The following is a 16,294-nucleotide window of genomic DNA, read 5'->3' as shown; positions in this document are numbered from 1 at the left end:
GGTCTAAAAATGAGGGCCAGTGTGTTCTAGGAAAGGAATCTCAGGCCCCTTTGTTATAACTTCTTGGCCTAGGCACTACCCCCTGTGGGCCTACTCATCTAAAAAATGTTCCTGGACAATTTGTGGGAGAAGAAAATAAGGTGGCACTGTGACATGGTTTTGGCTTTCCTTAGAAAAGGAAGAACAGCCTGGGTTAAAAACATGGAACCTTGGCGGTACATGCCCATACTGCCAGCGCCTGGGAGGCAGGGGCAGGAGGACTGCATTTAAAGCCAGCCTGGTCTACATAGGAAGATCCTCTTGTAAGAAACCAAAGACCCCTGACTATGAATCTCTAAGTCACACATGGGCATGTGGAACTACTGTTCAGCACTGAGACAAGAGGTTTGTTTGTTTGTTTGTCAACTTGATACAAGCAAGAGTCATCTGGGAATTAGAGAATGTCAACTGAGGAATTGCCTCCATCAGACTGGCCTGTAGGCAAGTCTGTGGGGAGCATTTTATTGACTAATGATTGCTGTAGGAGGGGCCAGCCCACTGTGCATGGTGTTACCTCTGGGCTGGTGGTCCTGGGACGTATAAGAAAGAAGGCTGAGCAAGCTATAGAGCGCAAGCCAGTGAGCAGAGTTCATCCGTGGCTTCAGCATCGGTTCATGCCTCCAGTTCTTGCTCTGACTTTCGTCCACGATGTGATTGGGATGTATATGCCAAATAAACTGTTCCTACCTCAAGCTGCCTCTAGTCATGGTGTTAGAAAGCAAAGTAAAACACACAGCCTATTTATTATTTAAGACTTGGAAAACGCTGATGGAGAAAGAACGGTGTTGTCTTGCTTTTCAACTGAACAAACCAATAAAGTGTTTTAGATACTTGCCTAGTATATAGCTGAGATTTTTACTGTTTGTTAAGAATCACACAATTACATGGGCCAGAATGCTAGTTATGGAAATCAGGCATATGGGTAGAGAGTTAGTTTAGAAGGGTATCAGGTTTTTATATGCATGCAGTAGACAGACTCTATTATAACATACACATGGAAAAGGAACTAATTTCATAAGAACTTGAAGACGACGTGTGATGACACACTTCTACATCTACGTCCATTTCAGATGCAAAGCTGTTACTGCTGTTGAGAATAAACTCAAATTTCCCGAAGGGTGACTGTCCCTCTCCTTCTTTCTCCAGCTGTAATGGATGTGACTTTACATCAGTCTCAGTCACTTCGAGGTGGTGGATACCTGCTCGCCAACTCACCAGTTTTCGTATTTCACATTCTAGATTCTGAATGCAGTCCAGCTTCCTCTTGCGACAGCGCTGAGCCGCAATGCGGTTCTTACTGCGCCTCCGGATGTCGTGAATGAACTCCAACTGCTCTGAGGTTAGCTTGTGCATCTTAATCATCATCTGGAAGTCATTCCTGGGAAGATCTGTGATCTGATCTACAGGAAAAGGAAGTTTAACCTGGAACCAAGAACACCAGAATGGAATTATAGCAGCTGAAATTTTGGGAAGTGAAACATCACAAAAATGGTGAATGTTCTTTAAACATTATTATTATTATTATCATTATTATTGTTGTTGTTGTTGTTGTTGCTGTATGTGTATGCATGTGTTGATATATGCACATAAGTGCAGGTGCTCACTGAGGCCACAAGAGGGTGTAAGAAGCCCTGGAGCTGGAGTTACAGACAGTTGTGAGATGCCTACTGTGGGTGCTAGGGACCAAACTTGGGTCCTTTGCAAGAGCAGTACATACTTTCAACTGCTGAGCCATCTGGACAGCCCCAGTGAAATCTCATTTGTTTGTTTACTTGCTTTTCCATTTTGTTTTTAATTTTATGTGTAGGGATGCTTTGCTTGCATGCATCTCTGTGCACCATGTGTGTGTAGTACCCACAGATGCCAGAAGATGGCATTGGATCCCTTGTGACTGGAATTAAAGATAGTTTGAGTCACCAGGTGGGGGCTGGGAGTTGAACCCAGGTCCTCTGGAAGAGCAACCAGTGCTCTGGACTGCTGAGCCATCTCTCCAGTTCCCAAACCTTTGAAAAGACGACCAAATCATATGGAAGCCACTGAAAGGAAGCAGTGATTCATATTCTCTTGTATCAAGTACAAGTAAGATAAAATATTTGTATAATTAAATAATACAAACACACACAAATAAGCCAGGTGTGGTAGTGTATAACTCTAGTCCCAATACTCAGGAGAAGGAGGACTGCCATGAGTTTGAGCATAACATAGGCTATCTAGTAAGTCTGAAGCCAGCCTAGATACATAGTGAGACCATGTATTAATACACACACACACACACACACACACACACACACACACACACACACACACACACACACCAAAAAAGGAAAATGCAAAAAAAAAAAAAAAAAAGCACACACAAATTATAATGTTATCATTCCCGGGTTTCTTTTGAAGTAAATGGCATCGAAAATATTGGAAACTGTTAGTTTCTTCAATGCTGTAGTACTTTTTAAAGGCAGATTATGGCTTATCAAAGCTCTCTTCTAAAAGACCCACAACTGAGTTCAACAAAATGACCAATTTAAAGTTATCTTCTAAGGACTGAAGCAGAGACTTGAAAGATGGAGCCCAGCACACCCTGAAGACACTGGAATGATGCAACAGTCAGCGAGAGTCTTTGCTACACACACACAGAACACAAGCAGCTAGCCTGGGTAGGAGGTGTCAGGAAGGGGCTTTAGTTCTCGTACGGATGAGAATTCAGGGAGGCGACATCCCTCTCCTGAACCTCAGCTCCCTCTGTGCAAAACGAGGCATGCTCTGTAGGTTAGTGTTATGACAGGCACTTAGAATATTTTTAATTTTTTTATTTTTGGTTTTTTAAGACAGGGTTTCTCTGTGTAGCTTTGTGCCTTTCCTGGAACTCACTTTGTAGACCAGGCTGGCCTGGAACTCACTGGGATCTGCCTGCCTCTGCCTCCTGAGTCCTGGGATTAAAGGTGTGTGCCACCAGGCTGAATATTTTTTAAAAAATGGCCATTACACCTTTCATTTTCTCTTACAACATAATGCTGTTATGCCTCTATCAAGACACACATTCTTTCCTTCCTACACACGCACCTCAGTGGATGGCATTATGTCTTCTTGAGGCTACACCTTGAAGGGCACCGAGACTTGTGCTTAGTCCTGAACACTGGCTGCTCTGTGGGGGTGAACCTGGTGCCTCCAGCTCACAGGCGTTATCCTGCCAGTTACCTGAATGGACCACCTTGGAAACACACTCATTGTTTAGTACGTTTTATTTATTTATTTATAACTCAGTTTTCTTCTCTCACTCTATGGGTCCTGGGGAATCAGACCCAGGTTGCATGCTTAGAGGCAGACACCATTCCATGATGAGCCATCTTGCTAGCCCAGAAGTGGATCCTTGAAGCTACTGAGAAACTCAGATGACTGTAACCAACATTTGACTTCAAGCTCCACACAGACCTTCTGCAGGAAATGCCCAGATGGGCCGGCTGAGTTTCCAACACTCAAACCGTGAGAGATGTTAAGTGACCACTGCTGCTGTAAGCCAGTAAGATTTGGGGTGGTTTATTATGTGGAAATGCTTAATTTACCAGCAAGATTCCTACTTTCAAGTTCTTGACAAGTTAAGGTAAATACTTTGTAGAGAGAGAGAATGACAGGGGCTGGAGAGATGTTAAGAGCACTGGCTGTTTTTCCAGAGGACCCAGGTTTGATTCCCAGCACCCACCTGGCAGCTCACAACCATTTGTATCTCCAGTTCCAGGGGATCAATGCCCTGCCCTCCTCTGATTTCTTCGGGCACCAGGCACTCATGTGGTATGCAGGCAGACATACACACACACATAAAATAAAAATAAGAAGTCCCAAAACAATAAAGAGAGAATGACATGTCCCTGGGGATGTCTTCTCTGCGTTGTTAAATTGTGGTATGTATTATTTCTTAAGAACAGTAACCACAGAGGCCTGACACATGTCTATAAACCCAGAAGTGGAGGCACGAAAATGAGAAATTCAAGGCCATCCTGAGCTACAAACTGAGTTTGAGACCAGTCTGGGCTAAGCACTGAATTCATTCAAAGCAATGAATAAATGCAGAGGTGAGACACAAACTCGGGCTCCCTATCTCTAGGCCGCATCAGTCCCCACCAGGTTTGGGACTCAGGTCTGCAACAGTTTATCACTGCCCTTGTTAAGGCGGTGCTGGCGGTCTGGGGACTTCTTCAGTCATTTATGTTTCTGCAGCTCCTGGAAAGCTGCGGTTTCAGTAATCCCAGCACTAGAGAGGAGGTGGAGGCCGGAGGATCAGGAGCTCAAGGCCATCCTCAGTCACCCATGGAGTTAGAGGCCAGCCCTAGGCTACAACATCCAGCTCAGGTTCCTTTTTCACGCATTCATTTTTTGCTTTCGCCCGGCCAGCAGGTGGCACTATAAGCCTAAATGTCATGTGTTAGGCTAACCTTCAATACTGACATCAATCGGGTAGGCTAAATTTGCAAGTACGTCAGCTGTGGTGGGTCACGCCTTTAACCCCAGCATTGGGGAGGCAGAGGTAGGCGGATCTATGTGAGTTCGAGGTTAGACAGCTTTTGTTTCAAGAAAACCCAAACCCTCGCCCACCACTGCAAAAAAAAAAAAAAAAAAAAAAAAGAAAAAAGAAAAAAAATTGACAGCAGCCACATTAAATGAAGTAAAAATGAAATAAAACAGGTGAATTATTTAATTTAAAGAACATGTATTTATCCCAATATATAAAATATTTCTAACATGTAATTTATATAAATTGTTAATGAAAAAGTATACTGATAAAATTTTTAAATCTAAAGCACATTTTACTGTTCCAGTAAATCACAGTTCAGACGAGCCCTCACAAAAGGCTTGCTAGGCATGTGCAGGGTGTGGCCATTAACCTCATAGAGCTCTCAGGAAAAACAGTCGCCAGAACAAGCATGTAGGCCTGGGTTTAACTGAGCAAAATACTTTAGCAAAGAAAGCAACCTCTTGTCAGCACTCAAGGGGCAGAGTGTCGAGTCTGTTCTTCACGAGGCTGAGGATGCGGCTCCTCTACCCCGAGCTCAGGTTGTGTATTTGTTGCTTGCATCCGACAGATGTAACGCTCACTCCTGGCATTTGCGCCCAGCTGGTCGCCATGCACAAAGGCAAGGCCATTAAAGAGTCATTTTCCTCTCCTGTGGTTGGGTGAACGTGCTTTGTCGGGTTACTTCCTAGCTCTGAGCTTCCTCCATGTGGCATTGGTGGAAGGCTCCCAAAGGGTGCCCCTTGAACCCCACATGGTGAATGCGGGTCTCATGACATCTATAGAACTTTGGCCCTAGAACAGGAAACTACAGTGAACCTATCACACCACTGTGGGCTCGGCCCTGCTCTGAGTGCTAAAGACACGCTGCTAGGAAAGACACGCTGCTAGGAAAGACACGCTGCTAGGAAAGACACGCTGCTAGGAAAGACACGCTGCTAGGAAAGACGGCTTCTTTCAGCTGCTAGGGACACGCTGCTGGAAACGGCTTCTTTTGCTTGTGGGCTACGTTTCTACAAGGCTGACACCGATATGGAAGACTGTTTATTTCCCTTTTATAACCTTTGGATAACAAACAGATACTCAGATCCTAGACGGTCCCTCAGCAGCCCGGAGGCCATCTATTGGAGACAGTGTTTGGGCATCTCGAAGGCTGTGCACTCTTGGGGCTCATGAGATTTCGACTTCTGCTGACAGGAGAGCCATTCTAGTTCAGTTCCAGACAGCATTTACTTATTTTCAGAAAGAAAACATGCCGACAGTGCAGATCACAAGGACAGTCAAAAGGGCTTCCACCCCAAACGCTACTGTATTTAAAATGATCTAGACAGCAAACACACACTGGCAGATAGGCTGGAGGGTTGGCAGAGGAACGGGAAAATCAACAGCGGCCGTGTCAAAGTCCTCAAGGCAGAGGCAGGCCCCACAACTTCATCAGGGCTTTTGCAATCCAGCTGCTTTTTAAATAGGGTCAGGGGAGAAGAAAACAGTCAACCATGGACTTTCTTCCCTATCAGGGGAGAGGGGACCCTCACTCTTGTGGGGAGTTTTTGTTCGTAGATTTGCTAGCCATACAGAAAGGAAGGGCTTACATTGACTAGCAGGTGGGGAGCACCTGGTGTGTCCCCCAAGGGGTACAGAGGCCTTATCACAGCCCTTCTGTGTTTCTAAGCCAATGGACCTTCCTGGAGATGAAGAGCAGCCCCAGGCCTTTGGTTAGGAATGCCCTCCTCACAGGCTTTTGTGTGCGCAAACGTTCCCCATTCAGGGCTGAAGTCAGGTAACGGGACAGGGCCTTGCAAACTTGAAAAGCTTGGAGAAGGCTGAAGCCTCTTCTCTTTCTCCCAGAAGAGTAACACAGCCTACATGAAAAGCTCGTAGGGCTTGCTGCCTTTTCATTCACTGCTCCTGCATGGCATATCCTTCCAGACTGCACTTCCCATGAGAGGTGTCCCAGAGACAGCACAGAATAGACAATACGACACGAACCATTCTGCCAGCTCTCACTGCCACCTGTCTGTATGGCCTGCAGTGATATTCAGTGGCCTCTCTGGCCCCGGAGGCAGCACAGTAGATGTGCCTGTGGGTTTTGTAAGTGACGATTCTCTTGAGTAGTGAACTACTTTGGTTCTCAATTAAGGCTCAGGGACAGAGGAAGAGCCACTGAGTCAGCAGGCCAAGGGCCCAAGAGGGCACTACAGGCCACGCTGTGGTTTGCGCAACACACTCCTGCTGGTTGTACCCAGTCTTGCCAAAGTGCTGACTCTTCTCACACCTCTGGAACCCACAGGAAATGCAGGATTAGGGTCATTTTTCAGTATGGGACCAATACTGCCCAAGGGAGGTTAGACTCTGGGGGAAGCCCAGCTCTCCAGCAGTCTGTGAAATAGATTCCTGCAGTGTAACCAGGGACCTCTGATGTAGAGATGGCAAAAGGCAGAGGACCTTCTGAATGGTGCATGCAACCTAAGTCTGCCTTCTCAGCACATCGGCATGACCAGCTAGAAAGCCTGGACCAGGGAGGCTGGACAGGCTGCAGGCAGACCCAGGATGCAGTGTCTCCTTGTCATCAAACCGAAAACTGCTTGCTCACAACGGCCCACACCCAGTACCTGAAGCCATTCTTCCCATTAAACATATAATGAAGAACATAATTTCCTATAGAGAATTCAAACATGAGACAAAAGAAAAGTTCCCACTCTGAAACAATGCCTTGATGGATTTCTCTACAACATCTGCTTTGCAGTTTTCACCGAACTGTGGAAGTGACACTCTGGCCATTTCGCTTCACCAAGCCTATGAACACGCATTTTACTCGCCTGCTGCTTCTGGTTTGCTGGGTGAAGGTTACTGGAGAAGGAGGGTGGAGAAGTAGGTTTTGGAGAAAAAGCCAAAAACAACCATCTATTTTCCCTACAAGTCCCAGGAGAAGAAAGGGCTGTGAAATCTTTCCTACTCCCATGTGGTTCTTACCACACATGAGTTGAAGCCATAGGAACACAGCGCCAGACTGAGTGGGCACCTCAGAGGCCATGACAATATACGGGCTCTCCAAGACCAAGAGATGTTCCTGTACCACTTACCTTCTACTTGGTATTCCCAGGACACCAGGGATTCACCCATAAGCCTACAATTAATTAGCTATGTGGTCCCAGGTAACTCATTCTCTCTGCCCTGAACTTGAGGGTCTGTGAGTCAGAGATAATACTTGCCTCGCTTAGCGGCTGGAATTGCTATGAAGAGTAAAATCAGATAACAGACAGAGAAAGGAGCTGCCTTGTGGGTGAGGGAAGAGCCACCCTTCCTTGTCATGGTTTCCTCTTCCAGGCACATAACATTAGGAACCCCAAACACTGAGAATGTTCTAGACAACATGAAAACACTGTTTTAATTATGAACACAGCTGACTTCTATGTTGCCATTCAAAGTCTTTTTCTTTTCATTAAGCACACCAATTAGACACTTGCCAAAATGGGCTTGATTCACCAAACCATAGGAATGATGGTAAAAATCTTACACAGAAAGTTAGCAAGTCAACTGGGAAGAAGAAGGGCTTCAGTGGGAGGGAGAGGGGATGAGAGAGAATAATTGGGGTTGAAAATGACCAAAATATACTGGGTATGGCACTAAACATCTTTAGTCCCAGCACTCTGGAGGCAGAGGCAGGTCTCAGTGAGTTAGAGGCCAGTCTGGTCTATAGATTGAGTTCTAAGACAGCCAGAGCTATGTAGAGAGACTCTGTCTCAAACAAACAAACAAATAAACAAAAAGACATAAAAAAGGAAAGAAAAAGAAAGAGAAAGAAACTGAAGTATATTATACAAGTGTATGACATTGTCAAAGAATAATAGAATAATGGTTTTAAAAGTATCAAAGAAAGAAAAAAAGTAAAAACAACAGAATATTCAAGTCAGCACTTTGGTGAGAAGAATTAGACATGGCTTTTCTGTACTATTTCACTGGTTCCCCCCCCCCCCACTTTTCCATTTTGTTTTGTTTAACTCACAGCCTTGTAGTTCAGGCTGGCCTTGAACTTGTGACCCTCTGCCTCCACCTCCTCAATGCTGGAATTACAAGGCCTGTACCACTGTATCTGGCCACTCTCATATGCTTTTATTCCTCTCCAAATGAAGCATGTCGATAATGCGAGTCCAACTCACCAGTGCCTTTGGATATGGAAATCAACCACCTACCCAGTGTTCTTCACTAAACTCACAATCAGCTGGAAATGCTTTGGGAACTGACTAGCGCATGCACCACTTGGAAGAGGACTGTGACTTCTGAACAGTTTTCAAAATCTAAAAACCAACTTGTGAACATAAGGGGATGCCATGTCACATCCATGAGATGGACACACAGAGAAGAGCACGGGGTTGGCAGCCAGGGGAGAAACTGGAGTCCTCCTAGCCGGATGGGGGATGCAAAAATGGTGTAGTTGCCTTGGGAAATGGCTGGGTAGTTCCTCCAAAGGCCTCAGTAGAGTCACCACAGGAGTCAACCATTCAGAGACATGTAATGAGTGCACGAAGCCCGTCTACAGAGACCTTGCATGTGAATGCTCACAGCACCATCCTTCAAAATATCCAGGAAATGGAACCAACCAAAACTCCCTCAAACAATGATGGGTCAAAAAAATGTGTGATGGCGTAACAAGATAGATCAGCAATCAGAAGGGTGGGGCTCCGATACATCCAAACACACCAGGTGGATGTATCTACAGAAGAGATCAACTTTGAAAATGCTATCCTAAGTGAAAAAAGCCAAATACCATTTATACAGAGCAGAGGCAGATTAGTGGTTGTCTGGGGTGGAGGGAAAAAGCCGTGAGGAGAACCTGCTCCTGGGGTGAAGAAAACATGCTCGAGTCACAAAGAGGAGATGGCTGCAGAACACTGTGGAGATATTAAAACACTGAAATTTTCATTCTAATAGGGTGAATTTTATGGTATGGAAATGATATTTTATTTAAAAATTTGTTATTTGTTTTATGTGTGTAGGTGTTTTGCCTGTATGCATGTCTGGTCTGTGCACCAAGTATGTGCAGATCCCGCAGAGGCCAGAGTTACAGAAGGCTGTGAGCCGCCATGTGTGTGGGCACTGGGAATTGAACCTAGGCCCTTTGAAACAGCAGCCAGTAACTGCTGAACCAACTCTCCAACACAATACTTGAAGCTTTTTCAAAGCTAGGGAAGAGTAAAAAAAGGATGGGACAAGTCTGTGTTTTATGAACTAGGAGAGTTATTTAACGCGGTGATAGATTTTACAGAAAGTAAGATACACTGATGTTTTTCTTTTGGTCCCACATTTTGGCTCAGAAGATGGAGAGAATCTGTGGGGCTACACTGGTGGCTGGCAGGGAGAGGAGCCCCGGGTTTTATTCCAGACTCGGTTGTATCTTGTGGTCTACTTGGAAGAAAACACCTAGCCCTACCTAAGAGCAGTCTGGGCAGAATCCAAGATAGATGCTGTGTTTTTTTTTTATGGATCAGTTCAAGAAAACAAGTTAAAACTCATGGGAATTCAGTATACTTTTGGGGCAGAACTTCTACCTAGGCCCTGTAACCCCTGAAGCAAGTCACTGAACTCCCAGAGGGGCCGTCATGCTGAGGGCCTGGGTGGTTCTGGGAAAATAACTTCCTTCACTGGGGAAAAAAACCCTCAGCTCTGCTAGCATCCTCCTGCCCAACACAAGCTACCAAAAGGGCTGGAGTGACTCATGAAAGGCAGGGAGTTTGGACAAATGTGCCTTTTACTGCTTATGAATGTTTAACAGGTTTGTTTTGAAAAGTAAAAATAAAAATTTAATCCAAGGGTATTTTAAGGGGAGACCAGTCCTGTCTGTGGCTGTTTCATGGGTTGAATGACTATCTGTCCCCTCCAAAGTGTCATGGTTTCCAGTCCTAAGGTGGAGACTGACATAGCCCAGAGGGAAAAATGTGCTCTTATGGATGGCATTGGGTATCTGATCTTTTTTTTTTTCCTTCTCTGCGACAGGGTTTCTGTGTGTAGCCTTGGCTGCCTTGGAACTCATTTTGTGGTTCAGGCTGGCCTTGAACTCATAGAGATCCACCAGCCTTTGCCTTCCGAATGCCGGGATTAAAGGTAGGAGCCACCACCACCCAGCAGACATTGAGTATCTGAAACTGACAGTTCCTAACTTTTCAAGAGACGACAAAGCGGCATGTGTTCTTACTCTACCAGTCCTTGGTAAGATCCAGTGTGGGACGGAGCTGACTCAAGGACCAGCCTTCTGCAGGAGGTGCCCTTAAGAACAGTTCCAGGGACAAAGAGCAACCCCCCAAAAGTTGTGAAGCACAACTACCCTGGCTTTTAGGAAGCCTCACTCCTCTGAAGGTTAGGAGCAGGGCTGCATGTCGTGGGCATCGGTGGTGACCCCATCCCAAACCGAAGGGATAAGACACCACCAGGAGTGCCGCCCGTTCAGATTTCCTTCACAATTTCCATCTCTTAAACTAAACCCTGTTCGGTGGTTTTCAGTCTTTCTCCGCCAGACACTAACAGGAAAGCAGGGACCAGGCGGGCTAGCGAAGAAGAGGAAGTGAACCCAGGGTGTGTCTGCAGCTCGTAGGCAGCTCTGGAGTCCATTTTCAAAACATGCCTGAAAGTTAAAGCTCATGTGCTTTGTGTCCGCCAGCCTTGTGGATGCTGAATAAACCACACACGGCTCCGCGGCTACCTCACCTCACCTCTCACGGCATTTCTGCCGTCTGGCAGAGTTAATCTTTGCTGAGGAAGAGAGGCTGAAGAGCAGAGAAGTACTGAGCACGCTGGCCTCATGGGCAGCTCCCTCCCTCCCTGTTCTTCCTCCCTCCTTCCATTTTTTTAAGGGACTGAATCCAGGGCCAGGCCAAGGCAGGCAAGCACCCCGTGCCGCGGAGCCCCACCCCCACCCCACATTTCTTTTTCTCTGAGCTTTTCAGACACAGGGGCAAGACCTGTCACCAGCTTTGCTCACTTCTGCTCCTGAGATGGGGTGAGACACAGTGGCTGGCAATCTTTGTCAGTGCCCAAGATACCAGGTCATGAGCTAGACACGCTTAGGTTTGTCTAGGAAACACTGAAATGACTAGGGAACTCGAGACTCCTAGTCTTCCTTCTTGTAGTCACGTGATTCTTGCTTATGATGTAGCCAGTGCTGTCCCCACTCCTGCTCCCAGAAACAGTGACCCACAGATGAAGCCTTCATATCCTTTCTATCTACACAGCACAATGCTTTCAGGCTGGACAAAAACACTATCCACTAAATGAATGACTTCTTCTCAATGTGGGAGCTTAGGAAACGCAGTTTTGTGTGTGCTGACTAGGGCACTTCGGCAGGGAACCCATGTCAAGGATGGATGGGAATCATTCTATCATGTGCACTGTGATAGAGACAGGGTCACCCTGTATCTTCTTGTGGACAAGAAATACTTGTAAAGGTGCAGGAGAAGCCCCTCTCTGTGAGGATCTATTTAGTTCCAATGCATCGATTTGAAAGAGCGTCTATGTTTTCCTTCAGGTTGAAGGGGTGCAGAGCAAGCATGGGTGCATTCTTCCAAAGCAGGCAGCGACAGGGCAGTGACGGCAGCGGAGGGGACAGGGAGGAGACTGAATGTACCTGAGCACACTTACACGTACTGCATTCGGCTCGCCTCTACTCACACGGCACTGGAACCCAGGCTAGGTATAGAGGGATTTCAAAGACTCAAGTGGCTGATTTTGCATCACCTTGCAGCACTCTGCCTCCAAGGGAGGAAGCCAGAGACGGTCCACTTACTGGTACCAGACCACTGTCACCTTTAAACTTGACGCAGGTGCTGGCTGGTCTTGTGTCAACTTGACACACACACTGGAGTCATCTGGCAGGAGGGGATCTTAATTGGGAACATGCCTTCATAAGATCTGGCTGTATGGCATTTTCTTCATTAGTTATTGTTGGGGGAGGGCCCAGCCCATGGTGGGCGGGGTCATCCCTGGGCTGGTGGTCCTGGGTTCTAGAAGAAAGCAGGCCGCGCGAGCCAGGAAGCAGCCCTCCTCCGTGGCCTCTCCATCAGCTCCTGCCTCCAGGTTCCTGCCCTGCTTGAGTTCCTGTCCTGATTCCTTTGATCATGAACAGCAATATGCAAGTGTAAGCCAAATAAACCCTTTCCTCCCCAACCTGAGTTTTGGTCATGGTATTTCGTCACAGCATTAGTAATCCTAACTAAGATAACATAAAGAACAATTTGAGAATATGTTTGGGAAAATTCAGGTAAAGGACTGAGATAGTAGGTCATACATAGGCTTGAACTTATGTGGATTCCCTACCTCCTGGCCCCTGTCCTGCACAGGACACGACTCACTGTCTGCTTCCGAGAATGATCCAGACTCGTCACTGGAATTGGTTCCATAAGACTGCTCACATTTAATTTGGGGTCGGACTTGGTTGTACATTCCATCTCCCATCAGGCCTGGCTCCTGATGTTCTGTGGCAAGGAATCTGGCTCCCTGGGAGCAGGGTGAGGAGGAGAACTCACAGAGAGGGAGGCTGCAGGGGAGCCTCCGCTCCCATCCTCTGCGTAGGAATAGGAGGAGCAGGAGCTGGAGGTCCTGGTTCTGGTCTCCAGCGGAGGTGAGCGAGGACAGACTTTGATTGGCACCGGGCAGCTGGTGTTGGGCCGTATCCTGCCTGGCAAGTGGTCAGCCATCAGTCCACTGTGGGAGTAGGCCTGTGAGCTGGGGAGGGATTGGCCAGCTCCTACCCAGAGACTTTTTGGCACCGGCTCGGAGAGGTCTTTGTCCAAATTGCTCACCCCAGAATATGAATGCACTGAAGTGCTCACTTGGTCACACGTGCTTGAGGAGAAGATGACACTCCTCCGGTCCAGCTCTCCCTCCTGTTTACAGAGAGCCTCCGGCCCAGGCCCCCTGAGTGGCGACCCCATTGTGAAGTTGGTGGACACATCCTTCTGGCCCATGTGGGGCTGTCCGTAATTCCCTGTGAAAGGGGTGTAGTCAGTTTTAAGGTCACCCTGAGAGATCCCCTTGTTAAAAGGGCATGCTGAACTCCTGACAAAGTGCTGTTGAGATGTACTGGGCAGGCCAGACGACTCCACACCTTTTGCTATACTGAATAGAGACCGTAGACAGGAAGGCGAGGACACACTCCTGGATCTGTCCAGGCAGGTGGCTCCAGTAGGGGTACTAGGGGTAGGGGTAGGGCTGGGCTGTTTTCGGTCCATCTCAACATCCCCTGGTCTGTCTTTGATGTCAGTTTCATCTCCGGACAGGCAGAGTGTGACGGTCTCCTCCTCGGCCTCTTCATTGGGTGGCTCACTTTTAATCTGTCCCCTGGAGAGCCCCGGTTTGAGGCTATTGCCGGGGCTGTCTTCACTGAATGTGCTTGCAAACCCTGAGGTACTGTGTGAGGGCGCACTATAGACATTCTTGGTACATGCAAGCTGGTACTTCTTGTATCTAGGTACTGAGTTTTCCTTGGTGTCTGTGGGTACCTCAGACTCAGGTAGCAAGGCTTCTTCTTTCTCTGCTACTGGGAGGGCAGTGGCCTCAAAGTTGACGGGGTCTGTGGGGCAAGCCATCTTTGCTGTCTCTGAGTCCATCGTCTCTTCTTCCTCCTCTTCTCCTGCAGAGTTCCCATGGTCCTCTTGGGGGCGCTGGCACGCACTGTCCTTCCGGCACACAAACAGGCCATCCTCGCTCTTCAGGAGCTGCGTCTGCAGGAAGCTGAAGCAGGAGTCCTCCAGATTGTGCATGCGCAGGAACTCGGCGCAGCGGATGACCTCCCGGATATTCTCTCTGCTGAGTAACAGCTTGGCAGTGTAGGCAAACTGCAGCAGTGGCCCGAAGCCCCTGGCCGTGACCTGCAAAATCAACAGGGAAGTTGCCAACATTACCATCAGCAATGCTATTGTCCTGAATTTCTCAACCAAAGCAAGATAACCAGACGGGGCTAATGCCCTAGAATAAAAACTGCAAAGGAGCAGTTAATCTCGTCCTGGGTCAGCAATGCTTCTGCGTCCAATAATGAGTGCCCGTCCGGTGCCTGCCACCTCCGCACTCCACGGCACCAGCAGAACTGAGAATCACCAGGGGCAGGTGGTGAAGCAAGATGATGACAAAGGGGTCATTGTGTACACTAATGAAATGCCCTGGCAAGAATGCACACAACAATGGGAAGCCTATTCATTTCTGTCCCAGTCAGTCCTGTCCAGAGCCACTCTACACAAGAGGGGCTGCTGCTGTGACCCTTCTTGCAGCCAAAGAAAGTATTATCATTAGCAAACGATAATCAACCACAAAATGGCAGGATGGCTGAGGAGTTTTAAAAACAGTGTTCCCTTACAATGTTAAAAGAAACATTGAAAGACTCTGTTTTGCCCACTCTTCACAGCTTCTACTGGAATCTTCTTCTTCCTCTTCCTCCTTTTTTTTTTCTCCTCGAGACAAGGTCTCACTATGTATGTCTGGCTGTCCTGGAACTCACCATGTAGACCACACTATCCTCAAATTCAGAGATCTGCCTGCCTCTACCTCCCAAGTGCTGGAATTAATGATGTGCACCACGATGCCCAGCCCTACTTGGGATATTCCTTCCTTCCTTTCTTTTTTAAAAGATTCATTTATTTATTATGTATACAGTGTTCTATCTGCCACGCCATAAGAGGAAACCAAATCTCATATCTCATTATAGATGGTTGTGAGTGACCTAATGGTTGCTGGGAATTGAACTCAGGACCTCTGGAAGAGCGGTCATTGCTCTTAACCTCTGAGCCGTCTCTCCAGCTCTCTTACTTGGGATTTTCAATCATCGAGTCATACCTGATCTTACAATAACACCAAAGAGGATGACAATTATCAAGAAGAAATTAAGTCCTGATTGAAAAGAGTTAGGGTATATAGATCTACACAATCTGGCTGTCATTTCAATGGTTGTAGCCTCCAACCAAAGCAAAGGACATGGGCTATCCCTTCCCTAATGACTGGCAGCAGCTTTACTATGTAGCTGTCTAGAACCTTCTATGGCTAAGCTTAGTGCATTTGCTTCTAGTGTATTTTACAGATGGAAAATGTGGTACTTATGCACAGCCTCCACAGATGTATGTATATGCACACACACAATGACACAGACAATTAGAAGTATGTTGCTGTGGTTAACTGATTTTTTTTTTTTTAAAGATAGAAACATCTAAACCCAGGGATTCAGGGTAGGCTTGCTTACCCTGTATATAATATTCAATATCCTGTAGATCCTTATTAACACGGCTGCTGATCCAGAGGAAAGGAAGGCAGATCCACAGAGCGTGTGAACACAACAAACAAGAGCAGCAGTCAGGGGTGCTTGCTGAAGCTACAGTGGCAGTGATCACCAGTTTCCGAGGGGCAGGGAACACGGAGGGAGATGGAGTGGTAAGCCGACTGGCTGACTTCTGCAGTCCTAAGACTTCCTGCAGCATGCAGAGCCCAAGCTCATTAGCCGACCTGCCTCCAATGCACAAGACTCAACACATTTTGTCCTCTCAACCCTTGCAGCCAGAGAGAGGAAATGTCCTGGATTCTCCAGGACCCAGTCTCGTATCATCACAGGCTTTCAGGTTAGGAAGAATACTCAGGCACACACTGGATAGGATTTTAAATGTTGATATTGTTGAAGTACTTAATAAAAATCCGCTGGGCGGTGGTGGCGCACGCCTTTAATCCCAGCACTCGGGAGGCAGAGACAGGCAGATCTCTGTGAGTTCGAGGCCAGCCTAG

At 47.1% G+C, this 16,294-nt stretch overlaps 1 protein-coding gene across 1 annotated transcript in view; it reads right to left on the bottom strand.

Annotated features, from left to right (window-relative positions):
• Nucleotides 1-16,294, bottom strand: part of Bach2 (BTB domain and CNC homolog 2) — a 344,829-nt gene that overhangs the window by 7,955 nt on the left and 320,580 nt on the right. The window contains 3 exon segments of the mRNA XM_037202481.1: nucleotides 1,255-1,461; nucleotides 12,851-13,080; nucleotides 13,083-14,403. Coding sequence (XP_037058376.1) covers nucleotides 1,255-1,461; nucleotides 12,851-13,080; nucleotides 13,083-14,403 — 1,758 coding nt within the window.

Source organism: Peromyscus leucopus, chromosome 2 (assembly GCF_004664715.2).
Source record: "Peromyscus leucopus breed LL Stock chromosome 2, UCI_PerLeu_2.1, whole genome shotgun sequence".
Lineage (NCBI taxonomy): Eukaryota > Metazoa > Chordata > Mammalia > Rodentia > Cricetidae > Peromyscus > Peromyscus leucopus.
Note: the sequence above shows the minus strand (reverse complement) of the source record. Positions and strands in the feature narration are given on the sequence as shown.